Source organism: Lottia gigantea (genome assembly GCF_000327385.1).
Source record: "Lottia gigantea unplaced genomic scaffold LOTGIsca_63, whole genome shotgun sequence".
In the NCBI taxonomy this organism is placed as follows: domain Eukaryota; kingdom Metazoa; phylum Mollusca; class Gastropoda; family Lottiidae; genus Lottia; species Lottia gigantea.
The window spans coordinates 798,915-816,196 of record NW_008710145.1 but is presented as its reverse complement, the minus strand read 5'-3'; the positions used below and the strand labels follow the sequence as shown (position 1 = coordinate 816,196).

At 29.9% G+C, this 17,282-nt stretch overlaps 1 protein-coding gene across 1 annotated transcript; it reads left to right on the top strand.

Moving 5' to 3' along the window:
- Positions 1 to 878: 878 nt before the first annotated feature.
- Positions 879 to 17,282, top strand: LOTGIDRAFT_128853 (hypothetical protein; the record flags this gene model as incomplete). Its single annotated transcript, XM_009064511.1, has 35 exons — positions 879 to 1,022; positions 2,277 to 2,310; positions 2,550 to 2,677; positions 2,901 to 2,981; positions 3,214 to 3,365; positions 3,534 to 3,683; positions 3,860 to 3,999; positions 4,183 to 4,293; positions 4,412 to 4,505; positions 4,683 to 4,770; positions 4,961 to 5,083; positions 5,310 to 5,450; positions 5,796 to 5,951; positions 6,258 to 6,357; positions 6,511 to 6,729; positions 7,007 to 7,182; positions 7,477 to 7,718; positions 7,873 to 7,948; positions 8,102 to 8,186; positions 8,518 to 8,621; positions 8,815 to 9,045; positions 9,443 to 9,595; positions 10,243 to 10,359; positions 10,534 to 10,627; positions 10,858 to 10,942; positions 11,333 to 11,474; positions 11,679 to 11,747; positions 11,973 to 12,056; positions 14,246 to 14,422; positions 15,140 to 15,206; positions 15,316 to 15,363; positions 15,644 to 15,802; positions 16,432 to 16,561; positions 16,966 to 17,104; positions 17,235 to 17,282. The coding sequence occupies 35 exons, from the start codon at positions 879 to 881 to the stop codon at positions 17,280 to 17,282; spliced, it is 4,287 nt and encodes a 1,428-aa protein (XP_009062759.1).

Genomic DNA, 17,282 nt, shown 5'->3' with positions numbered 1-17,282 from the left:
AGTACATAATTAACTGTTGTCTGTAGGCTTCTGGTTTTCTCTTCAAGGGGAGGCAACTTTATTTATACGAAACTAAACTGTATAAATTTAATGGCGGCCCCCATGAACAACAAATGTTGATGGATCGCTGTCTTCTTTTAGTTTTTTATTCTATAATGTTGTAAACTACAATTCAACTTGATTTGGTACATAAATATATTTCTTTCTATCGAACTATTTGGTTCAAATAATAATTAGACAGTGTCTACCCAATAAACACCATATTAGATCTATTGTCAATGCAAGAAAGAAACACAAATTACGTTTACTTTTATGAGCGTTTTTTAAAAATGTGGTCTGAGGTGATTTTGAAAGTTGATCCAAATCTTACGAAAGGGTGGATCGAGTAGGCCTATAGGCCCTTAGACATCCTATATATAATAAGCCCCAGCAAACCTTCAGTTCGGCCGAGATAGATTAATTTGCAGTGTCTTCTTAAAAAACTGACCCCACTACCTGGCCTTTTAAGGGTCCTTTTCAGGATCATCTTTTATTATTTTATTTTTAACAGTGGTCTGAGTTGCAAGTATTATATAAAAAAAAGATCTTAGAGTCTTATAAAAAGTGGTCCGAGATGTCTTTGAATGTTGGAGTTGCCTTTGATCTTTGAGTTCACACTGATATCGATTGAAAGTTTAACTGCATTTGTACAGTCATTAATTTTTTGACTCTTATATTTAATGACATTGGATAATGATTTTGCATTAGTGATTTGTTTGGAAAATCAATAGCCTTGATCTGAGATTAGCTTTCTATACTTATATTTTATATGACGATTATTGCCAAAATTTAAAAGACATTATTTCTTATATCTAGTTGGGTCTTAAAGAAAAAAGAAGATGTATTCAGTATATAAACAGATACATAAACCAACTGGTATAGAACACAGTATTTACTGTAATTTATACAGTACAGATGAAAAGAATTTAGTTCTAGCTGGTGTCAATCAACTTTCTATTTATAGATTAAATATAGATGCTGAGGTAATGATTTTATTCAACTTCATTTTTCTATGCCTAAATGCAGCACCTTATATAGCCTTTTGAAAAATAAATCTTTTTGCAGATTTTTTGGAAATGATTATCTTTGAAATTATATTGTTATATTATAACATAACCAGTAGTTTGTTAATTTTTCATTTTTATACGCCCATATGAATATGAATTTGTTAAAAATATTTCGTGAGCAGGATTGAAGCTACAGTTTTCAACCGATTCTGATGAAACTTGGTTTGATCATTGGAATTGGTAAGATCTCGGACAAATTCTGATTTGACGCATTTTTGATGAACGGGTTTTGAGTTATTGCCCTTGGCTTTGTTAAATCGTGTTGAAATTTGTTGAAAATAGTTTGTGAGCAGGATTGACGCTACAGTTTTCAACCGATTCTGATGAAACTTGATGTGATCATTGGAATTGATAAGATCTCGGACAAGTTCTAATTTGACTCATTTTCGATGAACGGTTTTTGAGTTATTGCCCTTGAGTTTGTTAAAACGCGTCAAAATTTGTTAAAAATAATTTGTGAGCAGGATTGACGCTACAGTATTCAACCGATTCTGATGAAACTTGGTGTGATCATTGGAATTGATAAGATCTCGGACAAGTTCTAATTTGACGCATTTTCGATGAACGGTTTTTGAGTTATTGCCCTTGAGTTTGTTAAAATGCGTCAAAATTTGTTCTTGAGCACAATAGAAGCTACAGTTTTCAACCGATTCTGATGAAACTTGGTGTGATCATTGAAAATGAAAAGATCTCGGACAAGTTCTAACTTGACGCATTTTCGATGAAATGTTTTTGAGTTAATGCCATTAACTTACGAAAAACGCATTAAAATTTGTTTGTGAGCACAATAGAAGCTACAGTTTTCAACCGATTTTGATGAAACTTGGTGTGATCATTGGAATTGATAAGATTTCGGACAAGTTCTAACAAGAGAGATTTTTGATGAACATTTTTTGAGTTATTGCCCTTGACTTTGTAAACACGCGTCAAAAGTTGTTTTTTGCCCTTGATTAGAGCTGTGTGATTTAATTGTTTGTTGTATTTGGGTTATTGATATTGAGTTTAAAAAATTTTGTGGAATTATTCAGCATGAATGATTTCTTCAATATGAGAAAATTCGTACTTTAGTCTCTAAAGACTATTTTATTTTTTCTGACAGCTGCCAGTGGGCGTATGTTACCTTGCAACGCAAGCTATCTTTTAACTAAAGGTGATTATAAATATTTTCAGGTTATTACAAGCAGTGATGGTGATAAATCAGAAGGTAATTTGGTGGAATTCTGAAAGTTGATCAGATTCAGTATGATTATTATGTTGTGCTCTTAATCAAATTAAATCAAAAGGATTTTTGTTCAATTATGAATCTCTGTGAATACATTTACACATTTGAGTTTTTAAATGGCAACAATTAAACAGATGGAAAATTCTTTTGAATGTTTTAGAGTATCATATTTGTCAGCAAATTTTGAATTCAAACTCAATAAATAAAAAATCTATTTATAGAAAGTAGACGTACAAAGTTAGAATGTGTTGGTACCTATAGTTTATTTGGTAATGTGATGTCATTACAAGCTGTAAGATTGCCTGGTGCTGTCAGAGATTCATTGGTTCTTAGTTTCTTTGATGCCAAGGTCAGTGAAGTCAAATTATTATTTTTATTTTCTTATGAATGCATTGAATACAACAAACTATGGAGTAGGGACTACTGTTTTCTTCAGATTTAGAAGAAACTAGGTTTTCTTATTCTTCTCTAAACATATGAGATCTGATTTTATCAATTCAAATTTGATGCTGTTTGGGCAATTTTTAGTAGTCTGAACAGATGTTCAGTTATACTTTTTTGTGTTGTTGCAGCTTTCAGTGTTGGAATATGATCCAGCCACACATAATCTAAAAACATCATCATTACATCAATTTGAAGAGAGTGATTTAAAGGTTGGTCTGTTTTCATTTTTGATATGATCAAGTATATATATATATATGCTCTGCTGCCAAAGTTTGAAAGCATTCTTGTTTTTTTTTCTTATTTACTCAATATAAGCTGATTAACTGGTAATTTGTGGATTAATATCTTCCAAGGCAGTAGTCCTACATGTACAAATCAGAAGTAATACAAATATATATTGTATGATATTGTATTGTATTGTATGATTAAAAAATATTTTAGGATGGATTTACGAGACCAGAAGGTATACCTACTATAAGAGTTGACCCAGATGGTAGATGTGCTGCTATGTGTATTTATACTAATAGATTAGTTATTTTACCATTTAAAAGAGATGTTGTTATAGATGATATAGATCAAGCTACACCAGGAGGGTAAGAACTTGTGAATTCTATCTAATAATGTTTGCTCTACAAGTTACAAGTCATGAAAATGAGAATGTCATGAAATATGAAAGGAAATATATAAAGTTTGATTTTGTAGTTTAAGACTATAGTCTTATCTTCAATATACTGAAATGATAACACATTTATTTTTTTCAGAACCACTACATCTCCTATAATGTCTACATATATTGTGGATTTACGAAAACTCGATGAAAAAATAACTAATGTAAAGGATTTTCAGTTTTTACATGGTTACCATGAACCTACAGTTTTTATATTGTATGAACCATTACGTACTTGGGCTGGGTAAGTGTTATGTTTACTACACATCCGTATAGAAACAGAATAGTTACTCAAATCAATATTAAAATTGAGCTATACAATTAAAACTTTTGAAGCTTAAATCAGATTTTAAATCCCAACCCCAACATGAAATATTCCTTGTATTATTGTAGTTATATGATTCTTGATATTTTTTGTAGTCGTACAGCTGTTAGAACAGATACAAGTTGTATTGTAGCTATATCATTAAATATACAGCAGAAAGTACATCCTATTATCTGGCACATCAACTCTTTACCTTTTGATTGTTTTGGTTGTATAGCTATACCAAAACCTATAGGTGAGATTTTGTATATTAATTACCATTTTGATATATTTTTCATGTGATGGAAAACATTTTTTGTTGTTAATTTGTTTTGCTTTAAAAATGTTGACATGTAAAGATTCCTTTGCTCTAACTGACTATGCTACAGCCTCTCTCAATAAAGCTAAAATCAGAAGGTGACTTCATTTATATTTCCAGGTGGTGCTTTATTGTTTGCCAATAATTCTTTACTATATTTAAATCAGAGTGTACCACCTTATGCTGTATCATTAAATAGTATAGCAGAAACATGTTCAGCTTTTCCTCTACGTGAGTACTAATATTCTTTTAAAAATAATAATCATAGAGATTTATACAAAATACAATTTTAAGCATAACATAACCTTCTATAAAACTTGTTTAAATTTGATTTTTAATTTCTTATTAGGTCCTCAAGAAGGTGTTCGTATGGCATTAGATTGTTCACAAGCTACAATGATATCTTATGATAAATTAGTTCTATCATTGAAAGGAGGTGAACTGTAAGTTTCATTAATTTACTTTGAAATCTTAACTTATGATATGTTACAATGAAAAATAAACATGGAAGCAGTAAGTTATAATAGAGGCAGGATCTGAATAACACTCAGCTTTGGATAATAATTTTGATAGGCTTCTGCTATGCTAGGAATGATGATATGATATTATTTGTATTGTAGTTATGTATTAACATTAGTTGTTGATGGAATGAGAACTGTAAGAAGTTTTCACTTTGATAAAGCTGCTTCTAGTGTTCTCACAACTTGTGTAAGTTTTATTTTATTACATTTCATTGAGTGATTACAAACATAACCATCGATCTGTTTCAAGGTAAAGAAAAGGTCATTAATATTATACAAGCTAGACATATGCTGTGTTCATGAGTATTTAAACTACCTTAATAAATAATGGACTGTATATGATAAGAGTTCTTTATAATGAAAAATTGTCATTGTAGATATGTCAATGTGATGATGGATATTTATTTCTGGGATCAAGATTAGGTAACTCTTTATTACTGAAATATACAGAGAAAGATCAAGTGAAGACAGATAAAACAGATATTGATAGGAAGACAGCAGTGAGTATTTAATTGTTTTCAAACTGCAAATTTTCTTATACAATTAATAACACATGAAATGTGTCATGATCTTGTTTAATTAATTTACTAACTTTACTAAGTAGGCCTACTAACTTGATTTGAAAACAATGGGTTGACAGCGAAAAAAAAGAGTATATGATAGTGATGAAAAGTAAATAATTGGTCTACTGTATGTATGACTACTATATATGATTCTGTTATTTAGGAACCTAGTAATAAAAAGAGAAAGTTAGAAGGCAGTGAACATCTAGCTAGTGATGTAACAGAGATAGATAATTTAGATGAACTAGAAGTGTATGGTGTTAGTGAAACAGCTAGTACAACTATTACTTCTTACTCATTTGAGGTACAACTTTTTTATAGGTTTTATATTTGAATATCTTTGATTTTGTTTAGGTTTAGTTGAATCAAAGTGTTATTTACATTACAGACATTGCTTTACTTAGAAATATTAAATGTTATTTTTTATCTATGAAAATTAAAACAGCCTTATTCACTTCATACTGTGGTTTTTCATTATATGTCTTCTGTGTATTTAGATGTTTATTCAAATTGCATATCCAAAATCTTGTATTCTTTTGCATGTGTAAAAAAATTATTAAAAGAAAAATGATAAAAAAAAAAATAATTGTAAATGCCTTAAAGTGCAAACATAAAGTATTCTACATGAACGGTTTATTTGTTGTATCAGGTATGTGATAATATATGGAATATAGCACCATGTGGACAGATTGAGATGGGAGAACCAGCTTTTTTATCGGAAGAATTTGGTAATTCTGTAGATCCTGACCTAGAGTTAGTCACTACATCAGGCTATGGTAAAAATGGTGCTCTGTCTGTTTTACAGGTAATTGATACAAAACAAAACAAATATTTATTTGATTTCAATGGTGTCATCATGAGGAGAAAACCAACATGTTTCTATCTAAATAGAAATCCATCAGTCAAAATCTACCAGCCAATACAATGTTTGAGTCAGACAGCTACTCTTGAGTCATTCAAGGTGGAAATGAATGACAAAGCCAGATGCCTGTGGAGTGAGCTAATATTTTGATGTTGTTATTTTACTTAAACTTAAATTAAAATGAACCCGCCAATTATAGACAATAATTCGTTCCATATGATGTTATATACTGTATAATGTTTATTATAGAGAAGTATCAGACCACAAGTTGTAACAACATTTGAACTACCAGATTGTGTTGATATGTGGACTGTTTTTAATCAACAAGATGATGAACAGCAGGTAGGTGGTATATTTTGATTGTCAAAAAGAGTGGGTCTTAAAAGAAAGGTAAAACATATTTAAACAAAAAAATGCATCAAAAAGTTATGTTCTGTGTGTTTTTGGTCTGTGATGTTTGCAGTATAATGTATATACATGTTTTATTATGTATAGAACACAGATGAGTCTGAAGATTCCCCTAAACCAATTAAAGGAGGTCATTCATTTCTGATACTGAGTCGTCCAGATTCCAGTATGGTTCTTCAGACAGGTAATGAAATAATGGAATTGGACCATAGTGGATTTAGTACTCAGAGTCCGACAGTATTTGCTGGTAATATTGGTGATAATAAATATATATTACAAGTTTCAACCAATAGTATTAGATTACTAGAAGGAGGTAATTTACTTTTTCACAGATACATTACTTTGAATAGTTGCTTTACAAGATCAATTTCAGCTATCAGTTCTTCACAGAGTAAAAGACTAAAACATGCTGTGGAAGTAGAAACTCTTGTTATTTCCACGGTGTCTGTAATGTCTTCATGTGTATTTATTTTGATTTCATAATGTCAACAGTTATTTATTTGCTTTCATTACATTTGGTAAGGGTTTGTTTTATGGAATTTTTACCGTGTCTGATGATTATTGCTTGAATAAGAATATTTATATTACAGTTAAACAGTTACAACATATACCACTAGATACTGGTAGTATAGTAGTGCAATGTTCTGTAGCTGATCCCTATGTTGTTATTATGATGGAAGATGGACAGATCATGTTATTAACATTAAAACAGGATAGTTACGGATCAGGTGTTAGATTAGCAGTCACTAGACCTCAAATATCTATGGTAGGCTTTTGATTTCAGTTTAACTTAAATGTAATTACCCTACTGGAAGATGATAAAAAAGAAGCTCTAAATAAGAAGATGAAATTTAGATACACTTTGTTCAATCTGTTGTATTTGAATATTTAGAGAGATCGAAATGTTTCCTTAAAGACTTTACAAAGGCACAGAATAATTGCACAAATTTAAGCCATTATCTGCTTATTTTCATATCTGGCTTACCAGTATTCAATTTGAAAATCTTTGCCATCTAATATATTTGTGATTGCAAGGTAATTTGACATCTATATATTGTAGAAATCTAAGATATTAGTTGTGACAGCCTATAAAGATATGAGTGGTATGTTTACTACATCTGATATTAAAGATACAGAACTAGATCAAGCTATGGATGAGAAACATCATGAGAAAGTTGTACAATTAGATGATAGTAATATAGAAGATGAAGATGAATTATTATATGGTGCATCAGATACATCAGTATTTGGTACATCATTTACTGGTTCTTCATCAGTACAAACAACATCTACTGATAAACGGTAATAACAATGAATTTATTCATTTGGAAAAATCCACTTATTCTATGAAAGAGAATGAAACCAAATACACCCTTTTTTTGTGATAACTGTCCAATGCTATGCTTTAGGCTGTTGGGTGCCTTTAATTGACTGTTCATTGTTATATTTTTTTTAGTAAAAAGAAGAAAGAAGCAAAAGATATCATACCATCTTATTGGTCAATATTGTGTCGTGAAAATGGCGAATTGGAGGTAAAATTCAGAAATGCGTCTTCTTAAATAGTAGTTTTAAGCATAATCCTAAGAAAGAAATTTTTAAAACTATTTCTTGGCACTTCAATTTCAAAGATATAAATGAAAGCAAGGTTTAAGACTGGCTTATACCTATTATCTGTTATATTGTAGATCTATTCTGTACCTGAGTTTAAAGCCTGTTATTATGTGAAGAATTTCCCTGGTGGACATCGTGTGTTAGTTGATAGTGGACAAGGTTTTGATAATGTTAAATCCAGGTAAGGGTTAGCTTATTTCTTACCCACAGAAAGGAAAATTTGTTACCGTACAATCATCAGTCTGATCTCAAAATGTCTGATTTTGATTTTATTGATCAAATCCTTTAAAGACCTTTGTCAAATTCACCTATTTGATGATCTTTTTTTGGATCATTTGTATCCTAGTAATGATCTAAAGAGAGTTTTACAGCAATTTTATAACTTATAAACTGATGAGTATGTATTAATTCTTTGTAGTTAACTTCTCAAACGGAGACAATGTTGATATTTTCAGTATGAGTAGTACCAGTTCTACTGGTGAAAATCAAGAAGTTAAAGGACAGAAAGAGAGAGAAAGTTATCTTGAATTACCTAAAGTTAAAGAATTATTAGTTGTTGGTTTAGGCTATAATAAATCACATCCCTATTTACTGGTTTGTATTTTACTTTTATATTCAATCATTGTTAAAATCTTGTGGATCAATCTTTGTGATGTTATTCAAAAGATAAATCAGTTTAGTTGTTTCCATAGATTCAAACACAGATCGAAATATATCTCAGGACATTTTGTGTTGAATTCTAAATTCTTTTTTATGTCTTACTTAAAATATATTCTTAACTCTGTAGGCACGTGTTGAAGAAGAATTATTTATCTATGAAGCTTTTCCATTTCAACCAACACAAAGTGATAAACAACATCACCTAAAAATCCGATTTAAAAGATTTCAACATGATTTGATATTAAAAAGTCGTAAAACTGGTAAAAGTAAAAAAAAAGGTGAAATGGAAGAAGTTATACCAAAGAAGAGTTTTGTACAATCATTAAGATATTTTGATGATGTTTCTGGGTATGCTGGGGTAAGTGATTCATGCTCTTTGATTATGGAATTGTATTTTTAAGATATTTTACATTGATTTATTGTAGGTATCTGTATATGTTGCATATCCTAACTAATCAATTGTATTTTTGTATATTGAAGGCATTTGTACACTGTTTCTATCCACACGATTGGATTGTATTTTTGTATATTGAAGGCATTTGTACACTGTTTCTATCCACACGATTGGATTGTATTTTTGTATATTATAGGTATTTGTATGTGGTGCCTATCCACACAATTGAATTGTATTTTTGTATATTATAGATATTTGTATGTGGTGCCTATCCACACAGTTGAATTGTATTTTTGTATATTATAGGTATTTGTATGTAGTGCCTATCCACACACTTGAATTGTATTTTTGTATATTATAGGTATTTGTATGTGGTGCCTATCCACACTGGTTATTTATGACAACTAAAGGTGAATTAAGAGTACATCCTATGAATATTGATGGTTATGTTGTTTGTTTTACTCAGTTTAATAATGTCAACTGTCCTAAAGGTTTTCTATATTTTAATACACAGGTTTGTTCAGTCTTTCACTTCTGTTTGGGCAATATCTTGATCTGGAATGCCTTGTTGTATTGCTTCTGTCAACTGAATGCTATTATATTGCACTATTCATGTGCTGCCAACAATAGAAGTGACAAATCCAAGCTTTTGATGCTGTTATATATACATGTAGTTATTTTAAGGCATTAGGCAATACAAAATAAATAGTCTGTTTTACAGGCCTAAAAATGCCTGATTGTTGCCTTAATATTAAATGTACATTAAGTTTGTGGTAATAAATACTAAATGCTTTTGCTTGCTCTAATTTATCCCAGTTGAAAATCTAAAAAGAGCTTATAATTAATAAATTCGCCCTCTTGCCTCAATTTTTGGAAAAAAGGCCTGTAAAACAGACTTTATTTTGTATGGCATTATTCATCTCAATATTCTTTGGCCTATATTCTCAGGCAAATTTCTCAAATTGTACACTCGATGGCCTTGCCCATCTTCATTAGCCCATAGGTGCAGAAAAGTAGAACATAAAATTCCATTCATTTCATTGTCATTTCAACTTTATAAAACTCAGTAAAGGCAGTCCTAGGCAAGGCTATGCTGGTATAATAATGTTGACTGAAACCTCACTGATTTAGAAATTATTTATGTATATGAATGTTTTCTAGAATGAAATGAGAATCTGTATCCTACCTACTCATGTTACCTATGATGCTCCCTGGCCAGTACGTAAATTACCATTACGCTGTACACCACATTATATAGGATATCATACAGATAGCAAGGTAAGACTTTTTTCATTTTTTCATACTCTTGTTGTTGATAGTCACTCCTGTTCTGAGAGTTGACTTGCTTTCCTCATACGCCATTGTCATTTGAATAATTAAATTTTGAGAACACTTCAGTATATTTACAAAAGATGATGAAAAGATATGAATTATTCTAACTGTCTATTCTAGACATATGCTGTAGTAACTAGTAGACAAGAAATATTTAATAAACAATCTAAAATAACTCAACTAGATGAACGAGAATTTGAAGTGGTGGAGAAAGGTGAGTAGTTATTTCTTGTCATAGGACAAAGTCGACAAATAAGAGGAATATTTGCTTGGATGTCTATAAAATACTTCTTATTCTTATATCTATTCCTGTCTATGCTAATCTGTCGGTTCAGATTTCCTTGTTAGAAACTAAGTTATTGTCTTTGACATCTTCAATAGAGTTATTGTTCTTGGTCCATTATCTTCATACATTTGTTTATTATGGATTGTTTATTTATGTAGATGAAAGATTTGTGTATCCAACTGATGATGTTTTTACCTTACAATTATTTACACCAAGTACCTGGGAAGTTATACCTAATTCACAGTGAGTCAGATATTTCTACCAAAATTTATGTATGAAATGTTGAGCATATTAAATTTTCATCTTGGCCTTGCCCAAAACCATGTAGTGACTTTATGTGAAGCACATCTGATATCTTCTAGGGTTCAATGCTAGAAAAAGAGTAGACTTATGCCATTGTCCTGGCAAAATGTCTCTTGTAAGGCAGAAAAGTAGGACGTAAAACTTATTTCATTTGAATTACTACAGTTTGTATAATGAAAAGGTATTGACTGATGTTTCTGGTCTTTACAGTACTTTTTCAGCTTATTAAGGATATAAAGTATGTTAGTGTTTGTTTTTTGTAGTAAATTATATTTTTTTGAAAACTAGCTCAATATTTTTTGTTTTAATCTATTTCAATTTGTGTTATAGTTATGAGTTTGAAGAATGGGAACAAGTAACATCATTAAAATGTGTTAAGTTAAAATCAGAAGGGACTGTATCTGGATTAAAAGGTTTTATAGCTGTTGGTACTATGTATTGTTATGGTGAAGAAATCAGCTCTAAAGGACGGGTATGCATTTTTTCAACAACAGAACTTGTGAAGCTAATTATAACTCCAAATGATGTCATGTTAAAGTGCATTAAGTTTTCTTTACATTATTATCTACCATACATTGGTAAATAGAAATATTTAAGGTGTGTATAGTATCTGTAGAAATGAAAGTTTTGAGAAAGTCTTATGCTATATCCAACATAATTTGTTTTATTTTTACAGGTATTGATATTTGAAGTAATTGAAGTAGTACCTGAACCTGGTCAGCCATTGACTAAAACTAAAATTAAGGTATGTCTTTCCAGTTTGTAAATCTTTGAAAATTTCTTAAATGAACGTTAATTAGACAAGGTTATTCTTCATGGTAAGGTATTTTTAGTCAAATGTTTCTGAGAGTTTGACTAGAGTAAATGTTTCTTGTTGAAATTGAAAGTAGCAGATCTTGGAAGCAGCATTTTTCGTTTAGTAATATAATAAATTATATATATAATAATATATTTTTTGTATTGTTTACAGTTATTACTAGAGAAAGAACAGAAAGGTCCAATCACAGCAATGGCTGATTGTAATGGTTATTTAGTGACTGCTATAGGACAAAAGGTATTGATTCTAATGCTCTATTGTATTGCTCTGTATTATTGCATGCCAGTTGTAGTGGTACTTCACGGATAAAGGAACAAGAAGAATATGTCAGCACATACTTGAAATAAGTTGACAATGTTGACACAGCTTTAGATTAGATTTAATAATAGATTTATCCCATTAGAGACCAATGTATTGTTTAGACATGAATGTTTGGTTTAAGTGTTAGTTAAGTACCACAGTACTTTGTCTACCCTTTTTATGTCATGTAGTATCTCTACTGATAAACCTAATGTCGATGTATTCATATGGTGAACTAACTATATAACTGTAATCAGTACTTGATTAACTAAATCAACAATAGTCATTGTCTATGTCAGTAAGTGACATATGACTATATTAGTCTCTAGTTGTAAGTACCATGTGTAGAAGATACAGTGTTTACCTAATCAATATTAGATAAAGTAGATCATGTGGGTAGCTGTAAGAGGGTTTTATATCTGTTTTTATACAAGTTATTGACTCTGTCCCTAGAAAATTAGCCCTAAAGGATTTAGATGTGTAATTATATGTGTTACCTGCTAATATTTCAGTGTATGCTACACTTGGTTATCTTCAGAAATAAAATCAAGCATCTTTATCCTCTCCAAAAAACTGCTGTAAATTGCTGAAGATACCACAGGTTAATTATCCAGACAGAAACTGTCATTATTCAAATTAAGTAAAATGATCAGAAAGCTGAATATTGAATCAATATCATTACTGATACTTATATCTATCCATAAATCATAAATGAGATGTAGGTATGTAAGTTGAGCTTCATCAGCTTGAAAAATTAAACAAATTAGACTTTGAAGAGGCATTTTGCTTTTTTTTGTTGGTAGAAAAATTGTTTTTGCTCAAATTTGTGAAAACTGTACACAAAAATATAGAGAAATGTGTCCCTGATTTAAGTAAAATAAACGCCTAATTGCAGAGAAATATAAAGGTTTTAACCAATAATGTTGAGCCAAAGCCAAACTTGGTCAAACTGCCTAATTAACAATTGGTGTTCTGTTTTAATTAAGCCTTTCAAAACAAATTCAGTTTGATCAAGTAGATACATAGATATCAATAACATACTTTAGAAATATTTTCAGGTATATTTAACAAGGTTTTTGATAATGAAAATTTTGCATACTGTCCCTTTGTTTTTCTGGAATGTGTTTTATTTGAGTTCTATGTTTACTAGTTACAAAGATTTCAGAATATATACAAGGCTATTTATACGGCTGGGAGCTAAATAAGATTTTTATATAACATTATTATACTATAAGCTGCTTATAAAGAATTGATTATCTTTTATCTCTTTACTTAAAATAGAAATGATAACGTTCTTTTTGTCTTGAAGAAATGAATTGAAAAGTCTGGAACGTCTTAAAGAAAACACTAGACTGCTTGGCAAACATATTAAATAGTTGAATTACTGTACAGACAGATATAAAAGCACCAATTATTTTAGATAAAGTTAGAAAGTAACCTTTATATGTATAGAGTAAAAACATTAAGAAGTTTGAAGTAGATTATAAAGTTTAATATAACAGTAAGATAAAGTGAGACTATGTATTTAGATGTAATAAAAGTTATATAGTAAATAGATGTAATCAATAAATGATATTATATTAGTAATTAACTCCTATTAATTGACTACATCATATTGATTTCAACATATTTATATTTGACTAAGGAAATGAAATCCTGAGTTGGTAGGAATTACAGATTTCCTGAATGTGACTATTATAATACCTGATAGTCTATCTCAATGTTTACCTTCAATTAATTTCATGTGAAAAACAAGATTTTTTCAATAATCTAGAAACCACTTCGTCATCAACCATCGGCTATGTACATGAATCAATGGCCAATTCATCTGTTCTACAATTCAATAACTTTTTAAAAATGGTATTTCGCCTCAAATAAAATCATATTTCATGCTCAAATTAAATTTATATGGGAAAAGAGGTAAATCTAGAGTGTTTTGATATCGTAAAATAATATTGTAAAATCAAGACATTTATAGAGATAGAAAGAGGGTGCAAGATCCAACCACTTTGTATGTGATGGCTATTTATCTGTTAGATCAATGTTTTGTATTTAAAACATACAAATTGAACAAGAACTGATAAGAAAGCGTAAATATAATAATGATTATGATGTGATATTTTCAGTTATATATGTGGACCTTAAAAGATCATGATTTAGCTGGTGTAGCATTTATTGATACTTATGTTTATATCCATTCATTATGTACTATTAAAAACCTAATAGTAGCTGGTGATTTAATCAAGAGTATAGCTGTATATAGGTATCAGGAAGATTATAAAGTTTTATCATTAGCTAGTCGAGTAAGTATCACAAATATTATTAATTTGTTGATCTCTTGTCAGATCAGTTTCTGTTTTGCATAGATAAAGCTATTTATCTGCCATTTAAAATATTTATGTGATTGCCAATCAATCATGCATTAGTTTTTTTAAGTGATATGGGAAGAAAGAACTATTTATTATCATAAACATCCAGTTTAACAGCTGGCTTAGCCAAACCTCTTGACATTGCTCTTTCCGCATTATCCAAGTTTATTTAGTTAACTAAGATTACTAGAATTTCACACGTTGAGTTGAGAATAAAAATTACATCATGTTATAGCCTCACCTCAAATTCCTGTTTTAAAAGGCCTTGTATTTATATTGAAAAGGACAGATTTGCCATTTTCAGGAGTTGATTTGTGTCTTGAATATATGTAAATAGTTATCAGAATTGTTAGAAATGTACTAAAAATGCAGAATTCCTTATTTACTGTATATTACTATATATGTCTTTTCTGTACATGTCAGTCTCAAGAAAAGACAAGTCATCATTTTCACTTTCAAACCTACATAATTCTTGATACACATGGATCTGAAGGCTTGAAATTTTGACGGTGAGCTGTGAACCCCATATTGATTGGATTAGCTAAAAAATTCTCTTTTTAGTGACTTAGGTATGACAAATCAAACGGATTGTGAACCTGTCCCTTTGACACAATTTTGTCACAGATTGCCAATATTACTTTATTTATTTAGGATATTAAACCATGTGAAGTTTATGGAGTTAATTTTCTGGTAGATAATAATGTTTTAAACTTTGTTGGTAAGTTACCATTTAGATAAGTCCTCAAACATTACTTTATATTTCAATCTGATTGTTCAATATTTATTATTTTGATTTATAATTGAATATTTTATTCTTCTTATTGTAGTATCAGATAGAAATAAGAATATTTTAGTTTATAGTTATCAACCAGAAGGTGTGTATTAATTCATCCTGAAGTAATATTTTTACATGTACATTGCTTGTATACTTATTATTGTCCAAAGTTGTATCATTGTTTTTTGTGCAGGTCCTCCTTTAGAATGTATATTTTTGGAGAATTTATTCAGTAAAATCAAAATACAAAATACATATAAAGGGTATAATGTTATCCTGACCATTTAGATCTGACACTGAATGGGGAAATAATGCTTTTTGGTCAAATGAATATTAAATTTATTCTCAAGGATATATTTAAATATAGATGTTGTTTTCAGCTAGAGAGAGTGTTGGTGGACAGAGATTAATAAGAAAGGCAGATTTTAACATGGGTTCACATATTAATTCATTTTTCCGTGTTCGGTGCAAATTATCTGATCCTTCCATTGATAAAAAGACATTAGCATTGGTTGAAAATCGACATGTTACTTATTTTGGTAAGTAGCAAACAATCTGTCTTATGATCAAGTAGTCTGAAACATCTGCTCTCTATTCCAACCTATGTTAGATATTTTTACAGTTATCAGCTGGAGTAGGGTCATGTTTTATGGTGATTTTCCACACCTCCAAAAGATGTGTTTTTTTTTTCTAGCATGATATTAAATTACTTTTCAGATGACTGTAAATGACTTTGTTAGTGACCCCATGACCTTTGAACTTTTAAATGACGAGAGATTAGTTCATTAAAAAAAACTTTGATGGAACCCAGACGTGACATAAATGATGTAGGGGGATTATGATGATATGACTGAACTACGAAATATCCATCTTTCTGAATATGTTTGGGTTTGGCGGATCCGATTCAATTAAATAGGTTTTAAAAACCCACACCTTTGGAAGTGCGAAAAATACCCTCAAGCAAGGTCTCTTTTCTGTCTCTACATCAGCTGACAACTTTCAAGATGGCTACCAAAGGCTGGAATAGAGGCAGATGTTTCAGTCTAATGAACAAGGTTTTCTTTGCTGATGTGAATTAAATATATAGAATTGACTAAAATTCAATATAAAACTCTGTGCTTACTTTGAACATAATAACATAACAACATAATACAATTTGATATTGCAGCTACACTGGATGGCAGTCTAGGGTTCTTACTACCAGTAACAGAGAAAGTCTATAGAAGATTAACTATGTTACAGAGTATAATGTTAACTTTAATACCACATCTAGCTGGTCTCAATCCTAAAGGATATAGGTAAGGCCTTATATATATATATATATATATAACATAAAGATACAAAGATATTTTTGCAAATTCAGGTCTAATTCAAAACATTAATACAAACAGTAAATTTTTTTTATAGTGTAAGTAGTACATAAGTTAAACTTGTTAAGTTGTAATTTCTATTTATTCTACCTGAATATAAAGTTCTCATGTCTAGATTTGAATAAGAACAAAAATATCTTTGCTTGACTACACTGTCTCTAAAATAAAGTCTCATGTTGTATTTTGTAAATGTTTTAAATAGAAAAGTGATGTATTGACAGAATGATCAATTTACACAACTAGATATTTAATCTGAAAGTGTGATATAAAATATTGAAAATTAGCTCATCTGTTGTTTGTAATGTGTTTAATATTAATATATTATATTGTAGAGCTATTAAAACAACATTCCCTGAGTTATCCAATCCCTGTAGAAATATATTAGATGGTGAATTATTATGGAGATTTGTTCATCTCAGTCATAATGAAAAGAATGAAGTTTCTAAAAGAATTGGTACATCTACTGATCAGGTTAGTTTTCTAAAAATGAATAAAACTGAAATTAATTTGATGACAAATCATTTCATTCTCAAGACAAGTATCTAGGGTAGATGAAAATGATTTCAACAAATATCTAGTTTTCTCTCATTCTAATTTTCAGCTAATGGATGATTTGATGGAAATCAACCGAGTCACAGCACATTTTTAA